Genomic DNA, 26,524 nt, shown 5'->3' with positions numbered 1-26,524 from the left:
TGCAAGAAAACTCATGACCAAACTCTGAATACCCCTGTGATCACAGCCATGTACTTGCAAAGGTGAAAAACAACATCTTGCATGTATTCAAACTGTACTTAGTATTTTCTGTCCTCGTGTTTTAAAAGTGAAAAATGGAGGGGAAAAAACACTGAATGTTTTGTCTAAGGAGCCGTTTGAGGCATAAATTGTGGTTAAAGGTATGTTTTTATCTTTTCAAGGATTCCCACCTCCGACGTACGTTGTCCCCCCACCTGTGGCTTTCTCCATGAGCACGGGGTACACCTTCCCAGGCGGCGTTTCCGTCCCAGGAACCTTCCTCCAGCCCACAGCTCACTCGCCTGCAGGAAACCAGGTGCAAGCTGGGAAGCAGTCCCACATTCCTTATAGCCAGCAACGGCCCTCTGGACCAGGGCCCATGACCCAGGGACCTCAGCAAACACCACCTCCCTCCCAGCAACCCCTCTCATCGTTACCAGCTCAGGCAACAGCACAGTCTGCGAGCCAGTTACAGGTGCAAGCGCTGGCCCAGCAGCAGCAGCAACAGTCCCCTACAAAAGCTGTGCAGGGCCTGGGGAAGAGCCCACCGCACCACTCTGGATTCCAGCAGGTAAGCTTGAAGAACGTGGTGTGCTGAAGTTTATTAAAAATGCATCACAACATTCGAGACTTATGTTCCTGAAATTACCTTTTAAAAAACCCCTCTCATTATATATCTTACTATGGAATTTTGATCTGTGAACTTTAGGGCAGATTTGAAAAAGAGCTGGAGTTTGGTGGGTATGAACTTATGATTCTGTAACTAGGAGGAAGGTACCTACTAGAACGGGAGGTGGTTTCTGCTTTCTGCATGTTTCCGTTTGTAGGCAAGGTATGAAGATGATGTTTCTGATCAGGTATTTCTGTCTTACGGCTTTCTAGGTATGATTTCCTGTTTGAGTAATGAGGATTGAGTCTGAATCTTCACCCACACTTCTCCTTTCTTTTTGGCTAACTCTTTGGGTTACTCTATTGGTTCCCTCACCCTCACACCTCTTAGTTTCATGCTTGAGAAAATCTCCCTTCTGAGAATGATCAGAAGGGAGATGGTGAGACCCACCTGTTTGGCATAGCAAATATTGGTTCAGTACCTTAGTAAAGGTAGATTAGGGTGAGGACAATGCTCAAGCATTGGCATAGAACTTGAGTAGGGAGTATTATGTGCCCATCAAGACTGTGAATTTTAATAAATAACCTAGCAAATCAGAGCATCTATAACTGGTCAGCCAGAATACCAGTTTGAATGAAGTTCGGCATTCAGTTAACGTTAATTGTTCCTACCTCCTGATGAAAGCATGCATCTCTGCTTCAGTACCCCCAGACAGACTCATCAAAGCAGCTCTGGAACCCTCCTCAAGTCCAAGGCTCGCTGGGGAAGATCATGCCTGTAAAGCAGTCCTATTACCTTCAGGCCCAGGACCCTCTAAAATTATTTGAACAGTCATTACAGCCTCCTGTGATGCAACAGCAGCCTCTGGAGAAAAAAATGAAGCCTTTTCCAATGGAGCCATATAACCAGAACCCCTCAGAAGTCAAGGTGCCAGAATATTACTGGGACTCTTCCTATGGCATGGCTGATAACAGAGTGATGGCACAGCAGTCTAGCATGGACCGCAGGGGAAAACGGCAAGGAGTCTTCCGCCCAGAACAGGATGCTGTCTCCAGGATGACCTTTGAGGTAAAGATCCATGTTACAAATGATGGAAATCAGTGAGGCTCCAATATTTCTGACAGCTTAGTAGTTTCCCCAGTTCAGGAATGCCCTGTAGCTTGAAGTGGGTCAATGCGAGCCACCTTCTGGCATTTTATTTACTAGGGAATTGGGTATTAGACTGCTCTCTGGAAACCAGTAAATGAGATTCCAGCAACTCCAGTACTGGACTTGCTACTTCAGTTGATTTATTTGTGTGATTGGGCTCCAGAAAACTTGGTTTCAAGTAGGTGTAAGTCTTATGCAGCATAGATGTGACACTGGTCTACTGTGAAGAACCTTGTGAAAGTCCGAAAATTCACATCAGTGTGTAGCAAGTCTCTCTCCTCTAGTGGAAGATACCCTGGCAGGTGGAACAGCATGGCAGTTGACAGCGTTAGTGAAAATTCTTATCTAGCAACTGGTGAAAACCAAAAAAGCTATCTAAATAACTGCAATTTAGTTATTACCCGTTAGCCTTTACCCTTTTAAACTCTTAGTGCCTGTATAATATCTTGTGTGTTGAATGACTGAGGCTGCAATAGTCAGACTGAAGCTAGAAATCGAGGATGGTAGGAAGAGCCTTGTCCTCTTTTCTTCATTTTCTTTCTTGCAAATCCCCCCGAGCAGCCGCAGAACCTGCCTGACTTGCTTCCTTAGCTCTTGGCTGCACTAATGGTGCTCTTTGCTTCTGTTCATGCAGTTATGCTTCATGTTGCTGTTTACAAAACCTGCAAGCTGTTATTTATTAACGGTCCTGGAGTTGCCTGGGAGTGCTTTTGGTGATATTTATAAGGAAAGTTAAACCGAGGCCTTTTAAAATCCTTGGTCAGCTATGCCTCTGTGTATGCACTCAGGATTTTTTAAAGGTCAGCTGAGCTCACTCAGCTTATCCTTCAGGGAGAAAAGCCAGCCAATATACAGGAGACTGCCTCTACCCTGATGTCAAGCTGTGGTTTTTAGATGGGGACGGGGTCACAATCCTGTTCTCATGCCTAAAATGGAAGTCTTACCTTGTGGCAAGCACAGACGGAGGCTGTGCCCACGACACTTCTGTCCTAGGCATTTCCCGCAGCGCACAAGTCGGCAAGCTTGACCAGCCTGTACCAAGGTATGGCAGGGCTTTTTTTTGCCCAGTGGTCTGGTCAGTTGGACCATAGACCTAGGGGCCCCTAGCAGTAGAAATGAATCTTATAGATTTTAAACTCCACAGAAGAGGAGGGAAAATGCAAACGTGGTTTCAGTTGTAAGGTAAATCACTCACAATTCAGCTATGGGAGAATAATTTAAGCTTTTTTTTTTTTTGTCAGATAAATTCACGTTTGTTGTCCTTACCTTTAACGTGAAAACAGATCCAGCTTTTGGCATTGGTGCAATGGGAAACGTGCTCCATTAATTACAGCTAGTTGCCAGTCATTTTGACAGTACCATTTACTTGACAGAAGGATGCAGCGTTCCTCCCAAAACGCGTTAGGCTGTGTGGCTAGATTGCTTTTCCGCTCAGCGTTTTCTCTCCATGTACCTCCCCTCATTTCCGTTGCTCTGCTTTCTCACCTCCCGCTTTTGCATGCTGCCCTCTTACGTTGCTGCAATAGCCTGCCTTTCTCCTGCTGTCTTCTCCTGCCCTGCTTGGGCTTGGTCTCGCTCCCGCCTGTTCTTGCTCTTCCCCTCTCTGCCTTCTGTTGTCTCACGGTGCTCATTTCTGTCACTAGGACCCCAAGAGCTCCCCTCTGCTTCCTCCGGACCTGTTAAAGAGTCTGGCTGCCTTGGAGGAGGAGGAAGAGCTGATTTTCTCTAATCCTCCTGATCTTTACCCAGCTCTGCTGGGGCCTCTCGCCTCTCTTCCTGGACGAAGCCTCTTTGTATGTATTTGACTTAATACTGCTGCTTCTCACTCTAACCGGCATCTTTTGTCTGTGAAATTTGTAAGAAATGTGACATTCCTTTCTCCTCCCCATCCCTCCTCTCCACTTCTCGCTCGCCACCGTTGAGCTAGTCTCCGTGGGAGAGTGAGGTCAGACAAGCCGAAGGCTTGGGGCAGCTGGAGAGGTGACTTTGCCTCTGGCGTGCAAAAGCGTTTGGCTTTTGGGCCGAATCCAGGCCTGTGTGTTCAGAAATCAGAACAGTTGTTTTGCACATACAGTCCCCAGGGAAGCCAGTGCTGCTTCATTCACCGGACTTGGTCTTCTGCAGTTGTATGGGCTTGGGAACAAGGGTGAGGGTGTGCGTGGTGGAAGATTCAGGTGTGGCAGGTATCAGACTAGAACAGTGCGCTTTTTTTTTAATCTGCCCAGAAGAATTGTATAAAGGTGGCAGGAAACTACCCTTCTGAATGAAGAAGAGGTTGCAAAAAAACGGAATGATTCTTAGAAGATTGCAAGTGATTGCCCAAATAATCAGCAGCTTTTGTAGAAATACAGTGAATTTTGACAGGCTGAGAAATATTTCTTTTTATGGATTAAAACCTTCCTAGCTCACTAACCAGAGGGCCTTTGAGCTGCTGAATTTATAAATTACTTCTAAAAATGCAGTGTACCTTTCTAGTATGGCTACAAGCATGTTCATTAAATATTAGTATTTCAGATTTGTAGCAGTAAAAAGGCAGAGTTACTTGTGACTGTACTTGATCTCTGGTTAATAAGTCTATTCTTCAGTTATTTTGCATGTAATTCCAGGTGGCCAGTGGCATTACGGACACCCAGTCCTGCCTCACTAGGGACCTGTGCTAGGAAACTAGTATCTGCTTCCCAGCAGCTTCCTTTGGCGCTCTTGCAGCCGCAGATGGAAGGAAATACTGCTCTGCGCAAGCCGTGCGGATATGCAGTGTGAACTTTGTGTGTCTTTTAAAACGTGCTCTCAGAGTAGAGCGTTGTCCCTTCGGTGCAGAGCTAATGAGCTGGGAGCTACTTACCGAGCAAACGAGGCTATTTGTCTTAGGCCTGCAGCATCAAAGCAGAGATATGCTCGGCATTAAGACCGTGCTAAAGAAAAGGACTCTAGTTCAGGCTTTTGTTATTTGATCAACAAATTTAGAAAGATCTGACTTGCTGAGCTGGTACGAATGTAAGAAGGGCTTTTTTTGGAACAAGACTACAGCCTTAATTTTGGGTCATGCAATTTTACTTGGGTGTCACTAATTCTGTGACTAAATTCCTTGGTATTTGTGGTCCACCAGCCCAGCTTTTTTATTTTGTTGTGGTTTGTTTCAACGGCAGCTGAGCTTATTTCTTCCCTAAGTAGACTTGTTTCAGATACGGTATTTCTCACTCCTTAATCCTGCTGAGAACTGAAGAGAGAATTGAGAAATATTATGCTGGAAATAGCAGCCGTATGAGAGGAGGTTTAGCGGATTGAAATGGTCGTGCTCTATAATCTCTTTCACTGTGGCAGCTGGGGAGAGTTTTGGACCCTCTGTTACCAGGATCTGATCAGGTGTGAGGTTCCTCTGAGCCCAGGGAAGGCTCCTGCCTTGTTGGTAGAAGGTTTTGCACAGCCATAGGGCTGGGCGGGTTTTTATCTTGTTTTGCTTTTTGTTGGTAAGCACGTCTCCTCTAAGTGTATCGGACAGTGGCAGCAGTCAAAGGCAGAGTATCGCACTTAAGAGCTGAAATGCTGTTCTGTCAGTGCAGTTTGGAGACAGCTGTATTTCTTTTTTTAAAGATATTAATTACAGTTAGTAGGGAGATTAATGATTTTCTTCACTTGTTAGCTTGTTCCCCAATCTTTCAAGATACTTGAGCTAAAAATACGGGAAAGCTTGTTTTTTGGTGGTGGTTGGGGGGTGTTGTTTTTTTTCTCCCTCCCCATCTTGTTGTTAATGTTACAAAGAACAACCAGGCAGTTTTTCGTAGCATGCTTTTTTCCTGTTCATTACGCTGAATGCTAACTGCTCTTTTTACCTTTTGGGTTTTTGAAGAAGTCCTTGCTGGAAAAACCATCAGAATTGATGTCTCAGTCATCTTCTTTCCTGTCCCTCAGTGGCTTTTCCCTTAATCAGGTACGTAAGGACCAAAATCTGCAGCCTTTTGCTCTTGCCATTAAACTAGGTTGAGTGTTAGAGATCTGGGCATATCCTTTAGTTCAAATTAATGGTAAACTTGAAAGAAATCCATGCTCCTAATTTCAATTCATATCAGCAGGATGTGTCTTTGCCTCTTACCTTTTCTGAAAATTAGTTCTTTTTTTTCTTTTCCCCAATTTCATCCCATGCTATAATTCTACAGAAATACTGTTGAATCTTGTTGAGTTCATGGGCTGCTTTCTCTTAGGTACTTCTCAAAGTTATGTTTGGTGTAGGTTCTCTATTTTATTTTAATTTTTTTTTTCCTGAGCAATGGAATACTCATTCTCTTCCAAAGAGCTGAGCACAGTCTTGACCCAGCTCTTGTGGGCATTGTGAATTTGAAGGTCTTGTGAAGGCTTTGCAGTCCAGCTAGGAGAAGTTTGTCCTGATGCAGAATGTGACGGACTTTAGATGAAATAAAATCTTCAAAGAAGGAGGAGCAGCTGGGGAGTAAAAAGGGAGTCAGTGAGGCATTTTGATTCATACTTCTTTTTCCTCTGTACAGTGTTAGTGTTTCAAATAAATCTGATACTTAAACTCTCTTAAATTCATTTTTGGCAGGAAAGATACCCAAATAACAGCATGTTCAATGAGGTATATGGGAAAAACATGAATACCAGCACAAAAACAGAAGTCACCCCTTCAGTCGCCCATCAGGAGACTTCACTCTATTCTCTCTTTGAAGGGACTCCGTGGTCTCCATCCCTTCCAGCCAGCTCAGGTAATCTTGGTATGATTTCTCTTGTGTGCAGTGACTTAAGAGGATTTGAGTTAATTCTGAACATACTGCAAGTTAAATGTAATTGGAAATTAAAAAATATCTGCTTAACAAAGTATAAAGGACTCTGTTTTTCTTTATCTATCCTCAAAAATATGAGGGGCTTCTGTAATTATTATAGGGTAAGAATCTAAATAGTGATTTAAGTAGCTGAGCAGGATAAAAGTTTTAGGAGGTGTTAAATCCTGAAATCTCTTTAGCTTGGATTCCCGACAAGCATTTGGGAGTAGAGCTTTGATCACTCAAATCCCTACACTTTCAGTCTTGCTCAGTCAAAGCAGGAAAGGCTGGATTTCATGATGTGGCTTTTTCAAAGAGGAAAAAAACTGGATGACTAGAGTGTGTTGAGGAAAATCTCAAAGCCTTTTTCCTCTAAGGCAGGTCACAAAGCAAAACAGCTTTTCCGTTACTAATTTTCTTTAAAGATATAAAGCATATTGTAGTTATGTCATGCTTTTATGCTAACCGTAAGTACAGAAGAGTGAGGGGAGGGAAAGAATTAGCTGAAACTAAGAAATGAGTGTGTTTAAAATAACATCTGCTATGGTGAGTTTCTTGGCCATAGTGAGATTTGTGCCACCAACCAGAGGTAATCATGGTGGGTGAAATGGAAGGTGCTGCAAAGTACTTCTGTTCTGGTAGAATATATGGCACTAAATGCTTTCAGCTTTCTTTCACTTCAGCTCCTTGTTTAAGACCATGTAGCGTCCTGCCACGCTGTATTTTCTTTAGGCGTTGTTCTGTCCTGCCTGTGGATAAGCTTTTCCATGCTTGCTCCCCTCCTTTGCTCAATATTTGGTACCGGTCTGAACTGCTTTCAGACTTTGAAGTCTACAACTCAGACTGTTCAGCCTGTGAACACATGTTTTAAACTTGCAAACTCCTTGATGACTGAAGTCATTTTTATAGGCTTGTCAAGCTGGGAGACAAATTTTTTACTTTATTTTTTTAGTTTGAGAAAAGCCATTCAGGGCCGAAATGTGGGGAAAGCTCACTTTGTTGGCTAGCCAGCCTTGGGGTTTCCTGGAGGCATTTTGTTCTGGTAAACACATGTATGCATTACACACAGTCATTCTGTTCTTGTAGATACAAAATACTTTTCACTCAGAATTTAGGAGTTTACATTATGCTCATGTAATGGAGGGCGTAAAAACTGACCTTGAGTACTGAGAAAACTCAAAACTGGGTGATGGCAGAATTTGCAGCAGCACAAAAAAATGCAAAATGAAGAGGGTTCTACCGTTTCTCTTGACCTTTTTGCTCTTGCCTTGTAACCACTAGATCATTCGACACCAGCCAGCCAGTCTCCTCACTCCTCCAACCCCAGCAGCTTGCCAAGCTCCCCTCCAACCCATAACCACAATTCTGTTCCCTTCTCCAACTTCGGACCTATTGGGACTCCAGACAACAGAGACAGGAGAATCGCAGACCGCTGGAAAACAGATAAGCCAGGCAAGTGCTGGATTCCAGGTTTGCATGAAGCCAGCTGTTGGCATTTGTTTTGCAAAGGTTTTGCTAAGTTCACTTTAACTTATCTCTCTTTCCTGTTTTAGCAATGGGAGGATTTGGTCTGGACTATCTCCCAGCAACATCGTCATCTTCAGAGAGCAGCTGGCACCAGTCCAGCACTCCCAGTGGCACCTGGGCAGCCCAGGGTCCCCCTATGGAGGACTCCTCAGCTGTGCTTATGGAGAGCCTGAAGGTATATTTAACTGGAAGCTGTGCTCGGAAATGGGTGCTGATCTGTGGGGCTGGAAGATGGAGTGATGGGCTTTAGGCAGAGTTCGTCACTGTGTTCCACGCATGAAAGTTCAGTGTCAGAAATTGAAGGTTTTTCCTGTAGATACACTTACGTAGGCAATGTGGGAGGTGTGATCAGCGCTGGAAGACGTCAGTTTTTCTGTTCTTGCTGCTCTTGAATGTTTTGTGGAACAGGATTAGGTTGGCAGAACTGGAAGAAATTAAACCTTTGCTTTGACTGTTCTAAAATTAGTTATTGCTAATGTGGGATGCATTTTTATGGTAATGAGGATTTTGGAGGAGAATGAATTTCTTAAAGGGGAGCCTTTCTTTAGAAGGCCTTTGATGTCTGGATAGCTTTTATGATAAGCAAGGTGTGAGTATTGAAGGGAAGAGGGGAAAAAACAGTCTCTACTTTCTCATCTGTAAGAAGGTAGCTGTCTTGAGCAAGAAGGTGCTAGTGTTGACTGTTTGTTTTTAGTCCATCTGGTCCAGTTCCATGATGCATCCTGGCCCTTCAGCCCTGGAGCAGCTGTTAATGCAGCAGAAGCAGAAGCAGCAGCGTGGACAAGGCACCATGAACCCGCCGCATTGAGAATGAGGTGGCAACCCTTGCAAACGAAGGCTCCATAAACCATGGCATGTTGGGTTTGCAGGACTGGCCCACACAGTCCTGTGCAGGTGGCAGCCCTCTCTTCTGTTCCTTGCTGTCAGGAGGGCGTAAGTGCTCCACCAACCCACTGAGTGTGCACAAAATGTCTGCAGCGCGAGAAAGCAACATCAGGAACTCTCCCACCCCTGGGCCCTCTGGAGGGAGAGAGGAACTGCTGTTTGTCTCACTCAGTAACCCGATATCACCGCCTCTCACCTTCTCCATCGTGCATGTCCCCAGCCACATGGGAAGTAAAAGCTGAGAATGAAGGGCAGATGGGAGAAGCCAATGAGAACTTCTCAATCCTTTTCCTCTCTTTGGGGAGATAAAATAGGAATCCATTAATGATTGCTTTGCTGACTGAGAATGTAGTTGAAATTACTCCTAAACATCTTTATTATTACTATCTCAGTAGTAAGATCACACTGAATTCTTCCGTACACAGACGTGCTTTGTAGTCAGTGTGTAGCAATGAAAGCCCCAGTTGCTGCTCTGGTCAGAGGTAGGTGGTGGCAAGGTGGGGCTCTATCTCCTGGGCTAGTGAAGGAGCTTCATGAAGGAGAATCTGGCACCTGACACCACTTCACCTTTCACTCAAAGGCTTTGGCCAGCCCCTGCGTGGGTTAGAGACTCCAGCGTGAAATGCCCTCCTCTCAGTAGGTGTTTGAGCTATAATTGGTGACATGGGGCATTGCAGCACTCTGCTGGACAAGCAAGTTAACTGCTATGGGGTTTTAAATTAATGTTTGATTCCTGTACATTTTACTGTAGCATAGTGGCTAGCCCCACAAAGGGCAGGCTAGTCTGTGCATTCACAGCCTGACTCATTTTAATAGGTAGGTAGAAAGCTTTCAATGGTTTTTGTTTTTTTCTTTCTCTCCCCATCCTCCCATCTTTGCTGGGCGCTAGTAGTTTTATGTGCAACACCTCGCAGAAAGTAATCAGGGGTCCAGCAGGACTGGGTAAAGACGACAGTCAGCCTGGACAGTGTGGAGCATACAACCCCCCAAAGGCACGCGTCAGCTCTGCAGACCCCCCCCCCAACACACACGCAGCTGCAGCCCCCAACTTTCAGTTCCAGAACGAAACTCAGAGCACCATGGACACACGTGTGTAACCCACGCACGGAAGAAAGCATAGTGCTGTTCGTACATGAAAAGGTGCAGAAGGGAAAATGAAACATTTTATTTGCTATTTATTAGGGGGAAGGAAGACTGGAAGCTTCATTAAAAGGACAGCATTTCTGTTAGGTTTCCCAGGGAAGTTATGGAAACAATCTCAATGTCCATTTGCTGTGTTTAGCAGTAGGGGTTTGTGTGATGATTCAGGAGCTCTGAGCTGGAAATCGGCTGCAGAGCAAAGCACATGCAGGAGCCTAAGTGACACTGGAGTCGGGGCACCCCCAAAGAATCTAAAAAGGGAAGACTGAGACTTAATACCCTTTCTAGGATATGAGCAACTCCCCCACGTTCTCCACCCTAGCAACATCACTGTTCTTTGTTGCATTTCTAAGACGTATTTCCTTTTAAAAAGTCCAAACAGTGAAGTTCCCACCCAGTGGTAATATGAACCAAGCCCCTCTGTACTTCTCTCCAGCCCTCCCAGTTTGTGTATTTGAGCTGTGCACCCAGGCAGCTGCGACATTCCAGTGTTTGAACTGTCACTGACTCTTGCACCCTACACGAGCTAACCAGGTTCAGCCATCTCACTCCCGGCAGTGCCAGGGTCCCAGCCGCACCGTCCCACTTGTGCATGAGCATCCGGTGTTAGGAATGCGTCTGACTCCCGGCCGGGACTCCCCTCCCGCCCTCCGACGCCTGGGGTAGCGAGGCAGGGGGCCCCCAACAGAAACTGGTTTGTGTCGTAAGCTTTTTTTGTGTTTTTTGTCTGTCTGTGCAAGAACTGCAGCTGCTGAAATCAGCTTTGCCTTTAATTAAACCATGTTCTCTCCATCCAGGTCTGTGTAGCCTTTATTTCCTGTGTAACTCAACTTCACGTTTTTAAAAAACACATTATTTTTCTGGAGAAGTCAGAACAAGGTTTGAAACTGATTTCTGTTTGAAATAGAACTAAATAAATTGCAGAGATTCAGTGCAGATAATTGGACTGTGGTTTTCTGCTGCCTGCGTATGTGGCTTATGTACTGAACCAAAAATCTGGGATAAGAGTAGCTTGCAAAGCTGTTTTTCAGCTGCAGGGTGGATTACTTGAAACTGGTAGAGCGCAGTCTTTGGGGGCTGGAGGCTGCAGATCCTTCTGCTGTTGACTTGCATGTAAATCAGGATGGCCCTTCCACTTGTTGGCTCTTCACAGCCAGTTCCCAAACAGCATACTCCACATTTTGTCAAAGGCACGTTAAGGAAACTATAGAGATATCCTGCTTTTGAAATGTCGGTTTATTTTATCCAGACAACTCTTCAAAGGAAGCGCCTTTTAAAATATATGTTAGTATTTAGGCTACTGGGGAAGGTGGGGTTCTCCAGAACCTGCATGCTATGACCAGAAGTGGGGAAAACACTGCCCTTAGCCTCTTCAAAGCATAGAGCTCCCGATGGTACAGGTATCTAGCACAGGCATAGTGGCTGTTTACAGCACTCATGTTGAGGAAGGGACGGTGTAGGTATTCTTAAAAGACCAGAAGGACCAGCTGTCAGCAGTCAGTGAAGGTGAAATACCATGGGAAAAGTGCCACTGCCCTCAGTGGCAGAGGGGAAAAAACCATTGGATATGGAAGAGAACAAGGGAATTAAGGTTATGTAGGCTCTTGCATAGGAACAATTTCCCTTGTGTTTGGTGCTCTCCTTGGACTCAGCTACTGTAACTATACCTAGCCGTGATTTGAGGCAGTCTCTTTAACTTACTGCCTCTTGTGACTGCTGGGAAAACGTTTTGAGGTATGGCCCCGGGGAATTTATTGCAGGGGAGGGGTTTAAAGTCATGGTGGTTTTGAAATTACTTGTCAGTTGGAGCAGGGGGAGGCTGCTCTAGGCCTTTTGTTTAAATTCTTGGGGTCAGCAGCAAAATTTTGAGAAAGTAAATTCTGTTGGAAGTTCAGCCTTTCCTGGTCTTGAGCCTCCTGAATGCCTGTTCCTCTTCTGTATCTGTTGGCAGCGCCATAAATGCAAGTTGTGTTACCTTTCCTGTGAGTTCTCCCCGTGACTGACTTGTCTGTGTAAAAGTTTTGTTAAGGATGAGGTAGGTGGGACAGAGCTCTTGCTAGGAAGTCTCTTGGTAAGTATGGTTTTTAGGACTGAATGTTTTCCCAATAGGAAGATACTTGGCAACTCTTTTATGAATGAGTACCTGTTTTAAAGAATGATGCAAAAGGTAAAACAAAAGATAAAGCTTTTAATACACGTAGCAATAATATTTTAGGTCCCTTTTCAGATGCAGTGATTAATATAGAAATATCTTAATCGCGACAGTTGAAATCCTTAACTTCTTTCCATGTCCAAGACTTCTTAAGCTCTTCTGAAATTAGATTTCTGGGTCTTTAGTGTTGCATTTCTGAACGAAAGCAGATGGGAAGATGCCTATCTTCCCGTTGCACTGGCCTTCTAACCAGTCTTCATTCACTGAAAGATAAAATTTACACAATTTTTGTTACCCTAGGGACATACAGGAGCATGCATCAGATGTGCCTTCAGACCTTCATATGCTACAGATGTGCCTGCGATTACCATTTTAAGATATTCCGGTACCTAAATAGCTATGCTAAAGCCTGGTAGAGAGGTGACTGAGGAGATGGGAGTCAGAAAGACCAAGGAGGAATGAGGTAGACAGCAAAGTTGTTAAGGTAAGAAAGACTACGCTGCCAAACTAAGGGAAGGGAAGATCAAAGTAGAGACCAGGGCTGTCGTTTTTTAGATATATCAGGCGAGTTTGTTAAAAGAACAAACTATGCCTGAAAACTTCACATAAGTTTTCTTGTTTTACAGAAAGCAACTTAAAAAAAAAAAAGGGGGGGGGGCAAAAGGAACAAAGGTTTGGTTAGAAACACAATGTAATTTATACAGGCAAATGAACCTATAAGTATTAAGGGCTTCATACCACTGTCTTTCCTCAGTGTCTGACTGCTTTCATGTAAATCAAGGCCACAATAAAGTGTGCATTGGTTTTATTTCCTAAAATACTCCACAAAGTCCAGCCTTTAATCTAAAATTGTCATCAGTAGCAGGCAGTCTTATTTCTGCTGAGAGTTTGAGAATTGGGGTCTTACAGCAGTTACTTGCCCAGGCCCAATTCTGGGCCCAGTAGCTGCCTTGAATATAAACCAGTGAATGGGGAAAGCAAAAAGTGATTAGAGGATTAGAGATTCTGGACTACCATCTCCAAGGTATGGAGATGAACTAAGGTGCAGTTTCATCTGCTGTTCCTTGTTATCCACCCCCCCACCCCCCCAAAAAAAAATCCCTGCTACTGTAGGATGAGTAAAGCACTGAGCTCTGAAAGCTTTTACCAAATGAAAAGAGAACCAGCTTTTTAATGCAAGATATGTAGCTCAGCGACGAAGGGGAGAGTAGGATCTTGGAGGGAGGTGTCAAGAATGCTGTACGGTGCAAAAACTCATCCGTACAGCGGTAGAGGAGGAATTAAGATGGCTTGTGTACAGCTACCTAATGCTGTACACACAAGTTAGGTGTAATGCTGAATATAGCAAAGTATCATAGTTGACTTTTTGCATTTAAAACCACTTCTGATATCTTGGTTCCACTCGGGCTTGAGCAAGGAGGGAAACAGCAACCTGTGCAGGGTTGCTACCTAATTCTTCACCAAGTTCTGTGCAGACTTGAAAGGATCGAGCCAAAGTCATGTGCTACATCTTACTGTGAGTCCTAGCCTGTATTTAAGCTTGAAATCTCACAAAAGCACTAATATCTAATATTCAGGAGGATTGAGACTAATGCAAGAGTGTACCCTCAAAAAGAAGAAAAGCCAGAAAAAGGTGTGAGTTGACAGGAATTTGAGTAATAGTGTTCTGGAATATAACTATCCCTTTGTTTCTAACGTGAGGCATGCTGGGGTGGCCAAAATGAGGCACCTCCTTTAAAAATAAACGCACTGATCAGTAAACTTAAAATGGCTCAAGCAAAATCCTCCAATCTTGAAATTGTTTGGGGAAGGGGGCAGCAAAAGTAGGGGTGTGATGAAAGTGTGTTGGAAGAGGCATGCATGACATTGAGATTTGAATGGGAACGCTGGCAGAGCTGGAAGAGCTATGCATGCATTAAAGCGCAAAGAGCAATGGGTGGAAGAAAGCACTTCTAGAAAGCAGTCCTACAGGCTTTAAGCCTTGCTTGTCTTGTGGCTCCAGAGAATGAGCTGGTAAGCTGAAAACCCTGTTCGTACAGTAGTATGCAAAGCTGAAACTGTTTCCACCTCAGTATGTTGGACTCTAAGCTTTCATGGGGATGGAGCAGATTGGTACCTCTGAATCTGGAAACCAGAAAGATGTGAAGGAAAGCGACTCCTGTATATGTTAGGTTATCCTTGCTGTGGAGAAGCAGAGATTTGGGGGGAGGAGATCAAAGCCCCTATTGAAGCTGGTAGGCTCCACTGAAAAACTGGCTAAAGTGCTACTGGTATGTGTCGGTTGTCTGACCAAATACCTGAGAGTTTTTGGCCTGACTGACAGATGCTAGGGACCTACAGCTGCTGTTGAACTTAATAGGGTGTGCTGAAGGTGCTTGGCATCTCATGCCCATGCTTTCTCCAGAGCTGGAAGGTCCTTCCCCTTTCACCACAGGAGCACAGTTACCTTTGGATAAAATGAGTATGACATCTCCTGCCTGAAACTCCAGGTCTTCAGGCTGGGTGGCTTCATAATTGTACTGTGCTACAACTTGGGTTGGTCCCATCTCTTCTGGCGTTGCCTTCTGGGCCTCCTCCTCTGGTTTGCTTTCTGGTAGAGATCCCTTGCCCTAGGGCAGGAAGTAAGTTGTTATGACGCCTCTTCGCTTTTTCCTTTTATACCTCAATATGAAAGACAAGCTCTGCTTCTCTTCTTCACCCCCCTTCACTCATCTGCCCTTTCAAGGAGCTGCCAGTTTTGTTTGAAAGCCCTAAGGCTTTTTCCCTGTGGCCAGGAGAGCAAGGGTAACTCCTGCTTAGGCTTCAGCCTTTACCAGGAAGATCCTTGCTGGAAACGAGCGGAAGAGGTGGCTGCAACCACTGTCACTGACCTCTGTGCTGTCACACCACACTGTCAGACACTTGTCCTTGGTATGACTCCAAGCCGCCTCCACGTTCTCGGCGCTCAAAGTCTCCAGCACCTCGCTATCTGCAGGCTTGTACCTGGGCACACAGAGGACACAGAGTAAGAATAGGACCTTCTGAAAATAAGGTTCCTGCTGCTGGCAGCAGGCAGTGGCTCACCTCAGCTCTGTGTGCTCTGGCTGGAGCTCCAGTTTCTCGCAGACCAAGTTCAGGAGTTCATTGTAGGAGAGGTCTGGCTTGACTGGCATAGCAACTGTGAATTTGTAATGTGCCTTGAGAATGTAGGGTCCAGAGCCAGCAGCTTTGGCCTCCTGCGGGTAGTAAATGGGATGTGAGAGGCTCTCCTGCTAGGCTGGCCATGCTTACAGCCCCCTGGGCAAGGGCGGCTTGTCAAGGACAGGTAGAGGGGGCCTGTGTGACTGCAACATGGAAGCTGTTGTCATCTGAGTAAAATCTCATCTGTGGGGCATCAGGAAGCGAAAACAGCTGCCTGCTGGTCAGGAGCCATCTCTGTTAGCCATCTCTGTTGGTAGTCGATAATACTTTCTTCTAGGCAGGTCAGTGTTGATGCCACCAAGCTATCGTTGCACGTGTGGCTGGTTAACTGTCCTGGGTTTGTCCCAGGAGAGAATGCAGCAATGGGTTGGGCTATATTGCAGCTTTCTAGGTGACCAAATTCAAGGTGTCCCTCTCCCACCCCATTCTCTCTTGTTTCCAGTTGGGATTGTTGTATTCTCCCCATCTCTCTCCCCCGTGCGTCCTGCTGATGTGCCAACCTTGATCAGAAGCATGAGAGTTATGGCTGAGCTCTCTCCTGCTTCTCCCATTCTGAGTGTGCAGGTCAGTCAAGATGTGCTGAGACAACTAGTATGGGGGCTCTGCCAACAGTCCTAGATGCAGCGGGGTGGGGACCTGGACCTTTTTGGGAGACCTCCCAAAAAACAGCCCTAGTGGCCAGGGCAGACTGCCGGGCCTGTGTTGCCCATCTTGGGCCTGATGCCTGCTGGCCCCTAGCTCTGGTGTTAGGCTTTGGAGAAGCTGATGAATAACAAAAAATTGAAATGCTCCCAGGCTATGGTGCTTGTAAGGCACGACAACTCCCTTTCGATATGTAATAAATGCTGGTTTGTAATACGGACTGTAGGCATCTGCCTCCCTGTGATTCCCACAGCAATGCAAGGTGGTTACCTTCCCTTCTTCTCTTGGCTGCGTTGCAGTAACTGGAACAAAGTCTGAGGAAGAAGAAATAGGTGGCTCAGTGAGTGGAATGGGGTAAGCATTACCACTTGGTACATGAATATATGCTCAGAAGTCCTGCAACCCTCCTTTTTGACACCCATCGTTATCTGCAGCAACAACAACCAACACTGGAGCCAGCTCTGGTTGCTCAAATGGATGCGGCATCAGCTGCAGTGAGATTCATCTGTAGGGTTTAGGGGTAACCACCAAGAGGAGGTTTGGGCCCTGTGCCTTCCCTCTTGGGAGCTGCCTTGTTTCAGAACTTTACTATGCTGGTTTTCAAATTGTAAAGCCTGTTTTGCATCTATAGAGACAGGAGCTTTAGGGTTGGGTTGTTCCCGGGTGAACTTTTTTAAATATAAAAATATTTGCAGGCATAAATAACTAAGTATCTTATGCTCTGCCATACGTGATTTTTGCAGATGAATAACCTTAAATGTTGGACCATGTGGACAAAATAGGAGCTTTTTGTGCTGTAACTCTCCGAATTGTCTCTCTGAAGTGCTGGGAGTCTGCAAAGACTAGTGTAAATCCCAGCACTGATGGCAGTCGAGAGCCAGTGGTCAGTTGTCTGGGGACTTGGGGACGGGTGTTTGGGGTGAAAGACGAGCCCCGCTCCCTGCGATGAGAGCAGGCTGAGGTCTCATGTGCTGCTTACCCTCTCGGTCCTGAGCTTGGGGCCAGGAGATAAGTAGCTGGGTTTGGACCAGGAATCCCATGCTCCTTAAGCTTATTATATGGCCTTGAGAAAGGAAGGTGACTTTTGAGGTGCTGAACGTCAGTAACCCTGCGTGAATTCAGCTTGTTCTGAAAGTGCTTTACCATTGAAGGCAAAGCTGTAGTTTTCAGTACCTTTGCTATTCTGATCCCTCCAGGTCCATACCGAAAACTGGAGGCAGCCCTTGTCTTTCACAGTGGTTACAAATTCAGGCCTTCAGCTAAGGCAAATCAATACAGGTTCGTTGCAGTCAGTTGACAAGGATCTGCTCTAAGGTTTGTCAATGGTTTGACATTACAGTGCTTGTTAAGGGAAGAGACAGAGCTCTGCTGTTTAATACAGTCCCACTGCTAGATCTATGATGGCTTTTGGTGCCATAAAGATGCTTTTTGAGATTGCTGGGTCCCTGAGATGTTTGCTCTTAAAGGCTAAATTTTAGCAATTGGCAGCTTAGTCCGCAGGGTTATTATGGTTGCTTACACTTAGAGGAGAGCGAGGTGGGAATTAGACATTCAAACTTTTGAAGAGTCACTGTTTGGATTGAAATTTTTTAGGTATTCTATTAGCTGAAAAATCTGTTGAAAAAACAAATCTCTCTTAAAACTAAATTTTTACTTGTGGGGAAGGCAAGGCCTTTTCTTATCCTTTTTTCCTCTCCCTTAATGAAATTTTTGTCAGTTCTTCCATTTCCTCTTTGCTGCAAGTGCTTTGGCCCCCCAGTTTGGGAGGTGTTAGGAAGTTTGTCTGGCCAGGGCTCCGCCTCATGGCGAGTTACAGCGAGTGCTCTGTCTGCCACTAAAGAAAGTGGAAATTTAGTTATTTCCAATCACCTTGAGCCACAGCCACCTTCTGTATCAACTTTATTACTAGACTCCATATGAGACTGCTCTGCTGGTGACACAAGTCCAGTCCCTGCCCTCCAGGTAAGCTTGTCTGAAACTGCCTGGCCTTATTAGTCTCTTGGTCTTTGAGCCATCAGTCCATCACTTTTCACCGTCGCAGACTGGCTCAGGGTGGTGGTGGTGGTGGGGGGTTAGGTTGTTCACATAATCCTATTTTTATTGGCAGGTTGGCTTTCAATAGCTGCAGCACACTGCAGCTGGGTAATGTCTGTGCAGCAAGCTCTGTGCATGGTGATATTTTCCATCCTCTGCAGTTATATTATAGGAATTGTAGCTTCCCTGCAAGCAGGGGAGAAGTTTGTGGCTTTGGACAGGATTAAAGGTTCCCATAGCTGCTCCATACCTGCCTGCACTTTGGGCAGTTTGGTGGCTTTGGTGCTGGTGTCCCTGGTGCTGGCCAGGCCTGCGGGAACGGCCCAGACCTCGGGACACTCAGCAGCTCTTAGAGAAACCAGCCAGGAACCCCCTTCCCCAGGCAATCGCAGCTCCTTCAAAACTGGCACAACACACAGCGGCACTAAAATAATCCCAGGTGCCCTGCTTTGAGGAGAAGCTCGTAATGAACTTTCTGCTCTGGGACTTGCACGAGCTGGGTCGCTTGCCCTATTCCTGTCCCCGGGCCCTTTTTTCCCATTAGCTGCTGTGCTAGTTAAAAGCGCAAAGGAGCCTGCTTTCCCCTGGGATCCCGGCCCTCTATTTTACTCCGTCCTCAGCGCTGCAGTTGCAGGTTGTGCCTCCTGCTTTAATGCCTCTCCATCTTTGACAGCAAATGGGTCCAGAGGGGCCAGAAGCTAGAGGGAGATGGATCCCAGCCCTCATCTCGGCAGAAGGAGAAAAGCATAAGGATGCAGCAGTGAGGAGACTGTCTCGAAGCTGCCCCTGGGGGTGTTGCCCACAAGGTACTTCTGTCTCCTCAGTTCCCCATCACTGACCTGGTGCTGGCCGCCGAGGTTTTTCTGGAGCGCTGGAGCTGGGCGGCTTTGGGATCTCGGGTTCGGGAGGGATTTCTTCCTGGGCAGGATGGGAAGAGAGTAGCGTTGTCAATCGGTCCCTGCCGAGGGAGTGGGGCACTGCTGCCCTGCGAGCTTCCCTTCCAGCCCACCGAGGCAGGATCTCGGTGAGGTGGGGGGACTGAGCATGGCATCCCTGTGACCCATCGTTCAGGGGTGGCACCGCGTAGTTTTAGCCCCAGCAAGGGAGACCCTTACCTTGTGGGGGTCAGTGTGTGCTGAGCGTGTTCCTGGCTGTTTCCCCAAAGTCCGTTTGGGGTCTTGAACTGGGGAGGGAGAATTCACTACCCCTTCCTCTCCCCAACGTTACCAACTACCACCCAAGGGGCCATCAGCACTACATCTGCCCAGTTTTGGCAGGTTTGTGAACTCCAGTTAAGATGACTACAAACCAGGAGAGATGCCTCTGGAGTTTCAAGGGAGAGGGAGTTGCAGGTGCTGGTAAAGAAACCCCTGCGTGCCGGTCATGTTGGAAGGCACAGAATAGGTGGTGGGTGATTTGCGTGGGGATCTGCCCTCCCCAGGACGCCATCTCCTCCTCCTGCGTCACCTTACCTGGACCTGCAGCCTGTTCTGGAGCTCCACAGGCTCGAGGTAGTTGCAGGGGACAATCCCTTTCTGTGGGGAAACAGAGATGAGTGGGGATTGCTTGGCAGGAGGACACCTGGCTGTCTTAGCTGCCCCTTATTGATCACTGCGGGATGAGTGGTGAATAACCAGCTCTCTGAGAAGCAGGGTCAAGATTGGGGGCCTGCCATCTGCTGCCCTCTTTCCTGACTCAGCCCCTTGCCTATGGTGCCCTTGGGTGAGTTGCTTATTTTTTTGTATGGTCTCAGTTTCCCCTTCTCCAGTCTGTCAGGAATACAGTGGATCTCACTGCGTAAGAAGCTCCTGCGACAGGAAGGGCAATTTGGGGCAGATTGTGAGAAACAAGACAGCATCTTTTGAGAATGGCACCTGAGTCCTCTGTCTGGTAGAAATGCCAGGAGCAGGACGCGAGGAGCTGGGCTTTCCTGGTCCGTTACTGTGCCAGTTCTCCCAAGGAGTAGGGATTGCCTCTAACAAGCCCAAAGACATCTGCCTTCACATTTGAACAGGGGACACAGTGGAGCTAAGGCAGAAGCTCGTTTAGTTAGCGATAGCGTGGCTGTGCCCTGCTAGTCATCTGCAGAACCTCACAGCTCTGACGAAGTGTCAGCCATGTCATCCACCCCCTTGTACCAGACATGTCCCTGGTACCTTTCCATTGAATATCACAGTAGCCCAGTTGTCCTTCTCTTTCTTCAGGACAAAGACAATGTTTCCTGGCAGGACCTGCAGCTCCTCCGAGGTCTCGGGGATGAACTCGTACAGGACACGGTGCGGTTGCCCTTCAAGGGCCCTAGGTGTGGAAGCAGTGGTTGTTTCAGGAAGGGAGGTGGTGCCTTTTCTTCACTTTCCACTGGGAACTCAGACCTTTGTTTTGTTGTTTCCCTGATCCGTTCCCTTTCCCCCCTTAGTCCTGAGTGCTGGCTGGACTCAGCCTGTGACTGGGCAGGACAAGGCTGGACCTGGCTGCATGTATCCACGTTTCACCCGGCTTACCTGAGGATTTCTGGTGTCTTGGGCCTGGGTGGAGGACCAGGGGTCTGTGAGCAAAAAGGCAAAGAAAATTGTCTGTAATCTGGAGGATTTCAGTTGCTTTGCAGAGAAGTCCTGCAGCCTTCTACTGTGCCTGACATCATCTCTACATGGTTCCTTCCTCCCGTGCTGTTTTTCAGGTCAGTCGATTCAAACCTAAGGGAGGGCCCTTTGCTGCTTTACAGACTGTCAGTGTATGTGTTTGGCTCGCTGCCGCTCGGATGCGTGCAGCAGCTGTCTTTTGTGCCGTTAAGAATATCACTGGTTCTGTTCCTCCAAAGAAGCAGTTTCTAAACACTTTCGCTTGCGATTTTCGGAGTCACAATGCCATTTGCACCTGCGCTTTTGGTTTCATGCATTCACAAAGGGTTGAGATCGTGAATTTGGGAACACCTGCTTTAAACAGTAGTAGTTTTGTATTTCTATGCATGTTCCTGTTATTATGCTTATAAAACTCCAGCTGCCATCATGGTGCTTCACATTCTCTCCTGCCTAAGTAATCTGAGGTCTCTGGTGGATTTTATCACCTCTCTAAATAAGTTACTTTTGTACTGAAGTGGGATGGCAGTCCTGACTCCTAGAGCAAGGTGTTACGCTTTACTGCGTTGAGAAGTGTGTATTTAATCTTGCATAACAGAATTATAGGCCTGCAGCAGCCCCAGTTCCCTGTACCCTCTCAAAAGACTAATAAAAACTCTCCGGTGCCTTTAGGACTGGAACAGATGTTTATACTTCATCAATAAAACATCGATGAAAATGAACTGAGGTCTATGAACTGGGGCAGGCAGAAAAAACAGAAAGGTGGTGAACGAAAGCAGAAGCCCTCTTGCTCCTCTAGTGATTCAAACGTAGGCAGAGGAATCCGAACAGATCTTACAGGGAGAGTTTAAGATCTCCTCCCCTGCGCTGCAAGCTGCAACCCTGCAGCAGAGGCAGAGGAACAGGATGCGTGACCGGGCCTCTGCTTCCCGGTCAGGGGCCAGTTTAGCTTGAACCACAAACGTAGGTGGGTTTGGGCTGCAGTGCCGGATGATGAGCAGAGCAGCCGAGCTGTGGGCGCATGCCTCCCTCTACCCCTGGGGCAGGAGCAGAAAGTTCACGGCAGCGATGCTGCTGCCTGCTCACCAACACGAGCCAGAGCCCTCAGCAAGATGCTGGACGATACCAGTCCCTGCGTACACCTAAACGCTCATGCTGCGCTGGCTGCAGCGCTGAGGACATTGTCAATCAGTGGTGCTTTACCTGGGGCTGAAGTGGAGCAAATCCTGAAAAGCTGTCCTTGTCTACCACAGATGCCACCACCTAGAGCCAAAGAAAGACATGTAGTGACTTGGTGCTCGTAGCCTCTCTTAGACCTCCAGTTGTCTGATGTCCGCCCTTCCTTTGGTGTTGTGCAAGCCCAGCTCCTCAGGTATGGATGCTCCAGGTTCAAGGCAGGCTATGATTTCAGCTAAACGTCTTTGACTATAGGCTTGGTGCTTCAGGGCTCCAAAGCTTGCCTCACAGCTGCGGTAAGCTCTTAGCCTCACCACTGCTGCATTTAGAGTTGTTATAAACTAGAGATTTCCCTTTATTTTTTAATTGGGAATGTGCAAGGGAGTTAAGGGAGCCCTTGCCTCCTGTAGGCCATTTCAAACACTGTTAACAAAGTCCATAAATGTTTGTGCATGTGTTACAGGGGAACCCTTGACTTCAGGGGAGCTATTTAGCTGTCGCTCGTCTGGTGGCCCAGTACCCGTAGGCCTGTGGTTTGCTTTCTGTGGGAACACTGACAACAGGGGTGGTCATTCTGCCTCCTAGGACCTGCATCCAAGGATGGTGTCCCAGGGCTTGGATTTTGGATGCACTTGCTTGATTATTTAAGCTGAAAAGCCTGTTTCAAACTGAGCAGGGGGAAAACTGGAAGTCATTTGTGGGTATCAAATTTTAAATAACTTGAATTCCCCCTCTTCCCCTGCCCCTGAACAGAGTCTTGGCTCAAGTTCAAGCTCCAGTGAGACCTTTCCAGCTCATTGCTGAATGACTGTGCCTCATGTTTGACCAAGGAGAGAAACTGAAATAGGCCATGCTGAGCTGTGCAGATAAGGTTCTGCAGAAAAACACTTTTAGCTCTTCTGTTCCTGCAGAGTCCCAACTCCCTGTGAGATTCCCACACGTCATCCCTCCCTCCATCCCTGCGGGGATCCCCCATATCTCTGCCCTGCTCACCAGGCAGCAGGTAACGGATCAGCGAGTGGTGGCTCTTAGGCAAAGGGAGGTCAGTGGCTCTCTTCAGCCCACAGGCTTGGCTTGAATAGACAAGGTATTTCTGTCTTACCGTAGCCTTTCCCAGGTAGTCCTTCTTCTCCAGCTGAGCAACTTGCTTTTCATTTGGCCGAAACAGCTTTCCCATGGGAATTGCCACCAGCTCATAGAGCTTCTGCTTCTGTAGCACACACAAACCATAGTGCTCATCAGAGGTGATAGCAGAGGTGGGTTTTTACCTTCCTTCTACCTCTCTGGTTAAGGTCTCACTCTGTAAAGTCAACCCACCACCTTGGCAATCTGATCCCAGCCCTGACATGGTCTGCTTAGTCCAGTCTTTCCATCACTGCCTCCAGAGTGCCCTGAAAACTCTTCCCGCAAATCCTACCCTCAGTTTGACACCCATGTTTTGTATAGCCATCTTCAGTTCTCTGCTGCTCTGCTAAAGCCCTTGCTAAGGGATGGTTTCTCTGTCCCTGGGATTTCCTTTCTCCCTCCTGTGGGACTGCCATGGACAAACACCATGCCAAGACCTCCTATGTCTTACCAGGATAGCTTCCATTGCCTTGTCAATCTTGTTGTGCTGGGGCTCGCTTTTCATGCTCATTGCCAGTGTCAGATGCTCCTCAGCTTTCTTCCAGTCCTGCATCGTGGCGTGCACAAGTGCTATGTTATAAAGTATCTGCAGGAGGGGTGGGAACAAGGAAACCAGTTATTTGAAAAGCTGGACCCTTGCCAGGAGCACCGTAGGGGAGAAGCCACCGCAAGAGCAGAGCGGATGGCACTGCACAGAGCGTGTGCTTCTGACTGCTGCGACAGGATTTGTCTGTCCTCCCTGGCCGAAGCAGAGTGACTAGCAAAGTCCCTTTTAGAGACTATAAAGCAAGGTAATTTGAGATCATCATCTCACTTCCCTTTGCAAAGCTTCTCACATGCTGCTGAGACTCTTTGCCACACTAATAACTTTCCGTGGTAATACTAGCTCCCCATCCCTGTGCCAACGTGCTTACTTTTTTGTTAGGGTTTGGACACAAACAGACACTTTTTTTTTCCCCTGGATTTTTTTCTGAGCTAGTGAATAGCTCTTTCTATATAGGCCAAATGCTGTTTCCATATGGGTAGGTGAGGTTGAACTTGCCAAGGTGTGGAGGCTGAAGGAAGACTACTTTTTTTTTTTTTTTTTTAAGTGGATCTGTCCTCCCAAAGCCTAAGTGCCATAGGACAAGCAACCTTGCTCCCTATGTGGGAGGTCCACTTTTGGTCACCGAAGAGAGAAAAGGGTCTACGGTGAAGAAATAGCAGCTGCTTATCCGTGGGGTGGGTCTCACTGAGGGATCCATTTAGTGCAAGGCGGGCTCAGGCTCTTCTTGGTCTGGGCCTGCCAGAGAGTTCACAGAGCGGCATGGGAACGTGCTTGGTGGGGTGCTTTGTGCAGCACCCAGCAGCATGGGTGCAGAAGGCTCCTGCCTGCGATGTCCTCTGGCATGGTTTGTTCAGGTCTCTGCGTGCCTGTCGTTTGGGCATTTCTGGGCCCACTGTACAACGTCAGCATCCCCATAATGGCTCGGGAGTTCGTACTTCCTCACGCTGCACTGGCAGCAGAGAGTGCCCCGGCCACCCATGGTAAGGTCTGTACCCATTAGGACCAAAATACCAGTCTTTTTCTCACCTCGCAAGCAAACAGCCTGTACCGCAGCCCCAGGATCTTGTAGTCTATGAGCTGGTTGCCTCGCAGTTGGGCCAACGCCTCTTTAAAATCCTTGATGGCCATTTCATGACTGTGAAGCAAAGGAAAACAGTAACTTAGGAGGGCTTCACCACCACGCAGTGGCACTCGGGCTGCCTGGTGCCCCTCAAGGGCACCTCACCGAGCACTGAGTCATTGCCTGTCTGGAGGACACCAGAGGCCTTTTACCTAAGGCCTTGTCTTTCTGGGGTTTTTAATCACAGGTGTCCTTGCCTTGAAGACCCCTGGCTCTTCCAGCGTTTCTTCTCTGTAGTGGGAACCTGTGTTCACCAGGCCTACCTAGCCCTGGCACCTCTGGTCCTGGTACCTACCTCCCCTCTCCTGTTAAAGCTGGAGTCAGCGCGCCTTATATTACTGCTTGTGGTATCTACCTACGGTTGTTCTGAGAAGTTCCAATCCAGAAGCAAGTGTGAATCACTTCAGAGGGTGTCTTGGTGTGAGGTGTAGACCTCCTCGCCATTGAGTCTTTACAAAAATCAGTTAAATTTATCTGGGCCTCTCCAATTTCTTTGGCGTGTTTTCAGACCTCCCACTGGGACTAGAGGTATTCCCTGGCTTTCCAGGTTTCAGGCTAGTGTCTCTGTAAGTGGCAGAAAATGAAACCTTCAACCCATCCAGCGCCCACCACTCACTTCTTTCGCTTGTAAAACACTGTCCCCCGTTGAAAATAGGCCACCGCCAGGTGCTTGTCACAGCTGATGCTCTGCGTGAATGCCTGAAAGGAGGTGGAAGGAATGGAGAAAAAGGGGTAAGAAGGCAAGTGCTTTAAGAAAAGGTGAGGATGTAGAACAGAAATACCTGTCCTGTCTGCCCTTCTGCTTTATCTGCACTCTGCCCATCCTGGGACCAGGCTCCTGACTTCCTGGAGCCACAACCAGGTGTCACCAGTCAACTTGGCAACTTTGTGCCTCTGCATTCCTCTGCAGGAGGGAGGAGCGAGCGTGAACAGAAAGCCGCGCATCTCCTGCTTCTCATCTGTGCTTCACTGATGGAAAGAGTTCAGCAGGAATGCCCCAGGGGTGTCACGCTTCAGCCGAGCTTTAAAAAGCCCCAGATCCTTACCTTGGACTGTTGTCCTTTATTCCTCCCATTTCCACCCATCAGTCTGCCTAGCAGGTCTGCACGTAAACTCCGTGTTGCATCGCTCTGACTCGCCTGCAAAAGGCACTAGCGACTGCAGGTGCCCAAGAGCCGTTACCTACCTCCTCTGCCTCGGCCAGGTTCCCCAAAATGAGGTGGATGCAGCCAATGTTAAAGCAGAGTTTGGAAGGGGGGTTGTGGACGGACGTGAAGGCGGCCAGGGCTGCCCTCCACTCCCTCTGGTCGGCGGCGCACACCCCCTCATTCCAGAGCCGGATCGTCTCCACCAGCGACATGATGGGAGCGGGACGCGGGATGGCCGGCCGCCTCGGGGGTCTCGCCCCTCCGCCTGTCCTTCCCCGCGGCGCCCCGGCTCCCTTGCGCTGCTGCTTGGCTTCTGCCCTGCTGCCTTCTGGCGGCACTTCTGCATTCGCCGCGGGTGCTGGCGCCCATGTCGCAAACCCTGCAGGAAGTGGCCTCACTCGGGGGCGGTGAAACGCGGCCCCCGCGATGGGGAAGTGGAGCAAACGCTGGCGGTCATGCGCTTCAGGTTTTGCTTCTCAGGGCTTTTGATGGAAAGCCAGGGAGTTTGTCGGCTGGGTGGTTTTTCGGGTCTGATTTGGGCTTGCCGGGCTGCTCCTGCCCGAGGGCTGTGCCTGGGCTGGGGAGAGGAGGCCAGGCCCAGCTGGGCTCCTCGAAGCGTGGCCTGTAATGAAGGAAGTCGGTAAATGGCTTAAACAGTTTCTGAAGGCATCTCTCTGCTGGCACGGCTGCCTGCAGCCTGGC

General features: G+C 47.7%; 2 protein-coding genes across 7 annotated transcripts in view; one reads left to right on the top strand and one right to left on the bottom strand.

Annotated features, from left to right (window-relative positions):
• Window positions 1–10,914, top strand: part of SMG7 (SMG7 nonsense mediated mRNA decay factor) — a 54,356-nt gene extending 43,442 nt beyond the window's left edge. For 4 of the 6 annotated variants that reach the window (XM_067300552.1, XM_067300553.1, XM_067300550.1 and 1 more), the window contains 8 exons: window positions 222–610; window positions 1,352–1,717; window positions 3,442–3,591; window positions 5,646–5,726; window positions 6,354–6,513; window positions 7,852–8,022; window positions 8,124–8,272; window positions 8,792–10,914. In XM_067300552.1, coding sequence (XP_067156653.1) covers window positions 222–610; window positions 1,352–1,717; window positions 3,442–3,591; window positions 5,646–5,726; window positions 6,354–6,513; window positions 7,852–8,022; window positions 8,124–8,272; window positions 8,792–8,905 — 1,580 coding nt within the window. In that variant the 3' untranslated portion in view covers window positions 8,906–10,914. The remainder of the gene's footprint in view (window positions 1–221; window positions 611–1,351; window positions 1,718–3,441; window positions 3,592–5,645; window positions 5,727–6,353; window positions 6,514–7,851; window positions 8,023–8,123; window positions 8,273–8,791) is intronic. The other 2 variants (XM_067300554.1, XM_067300556.1) reach the window with 2 other exon arrangements.
• A 1,376-nt stretch (window positions 10,915–12,290) lies between these two features.
• NCF2 (neutrophil cytosolic factor 2) lies at window positions 12,291–26,047 on the bottom strand. The gene is made up of 15 exons (XM_013956294.2): window positions 25,861–26,047; window positions 25,291–25,373; window positions 24,581–24,689; window positions 23,459–23,593; window positions 22,985–23,092; window positions 21,910–21,969; window positions 20,632–20,675; window positions 20,287–20,428; window positions 19,603–19,665; window positions 18,970–19,048; window positions 16,367–16,410; window positions 15,338–15,489; window positions 15,145–15,256; window positions 14,721–14,883; window positions 12,291–12,537 (listed from the first exon to the last, which is right to left on the bottom strand). Exons 1-15 carry the CDS (start codon window positions 26,032–26,034, stop codon window positions 12,440–12,442), a joined length of 1,566 nt encoding a protein of 521 aa, XP_013811748.2. The 5' UTR covers window positions 26,035–26,047; the 3' UTR covers window positions 12,291–12,439.
• Window positions 26,048–26,524: the final 477 nt, after the last annotated feature.

The sequence above is a fragment of the Apteryx mantelli genome, chromosome 8 (genome assembly GCF_036417845.1).
Source record: "Apteryx mantelli isolate bAptMan1 chromosome 8, bAptMan1.hap1, whole genome shotgun sequence".
NCBI classification, from domain to species: domain Eukaryota; kingdom Metazoa; phylum Chordata; class Aves; order Apterygiformes; family Apterygidae; genus Apteryx; species Apteryx mantelli.
The sequence above is the reverse complement of the archived record's forward strand: the minus strand, read 5'-3'. Positions and strand labels throughout refer to the sequence as shown.

Coding starts and splice junctions, on each gene's coding strand:
- NCF2 (XM_013956294.2), bottom strand. CDS start 26,034: ATGTCGCTGGTGGAGACGATCCGGCTCTGGAATGAGGGGGTGTGCGCC. Junction 23,093..23,458: donor AGGCAATGGAAGCTATCCTG/GTAAGACATAGG, acceptor TGTGTGCTACAG/AAGCAGAAGCTCTATGAGCT. Junction 20,676..21,909: donor TTGCTCCACTTCAGCCCCAG/GTAAAGCACCAC, acceptor TTTTGCTCACAG/ACCCCTGGTCCTCCACCCAG.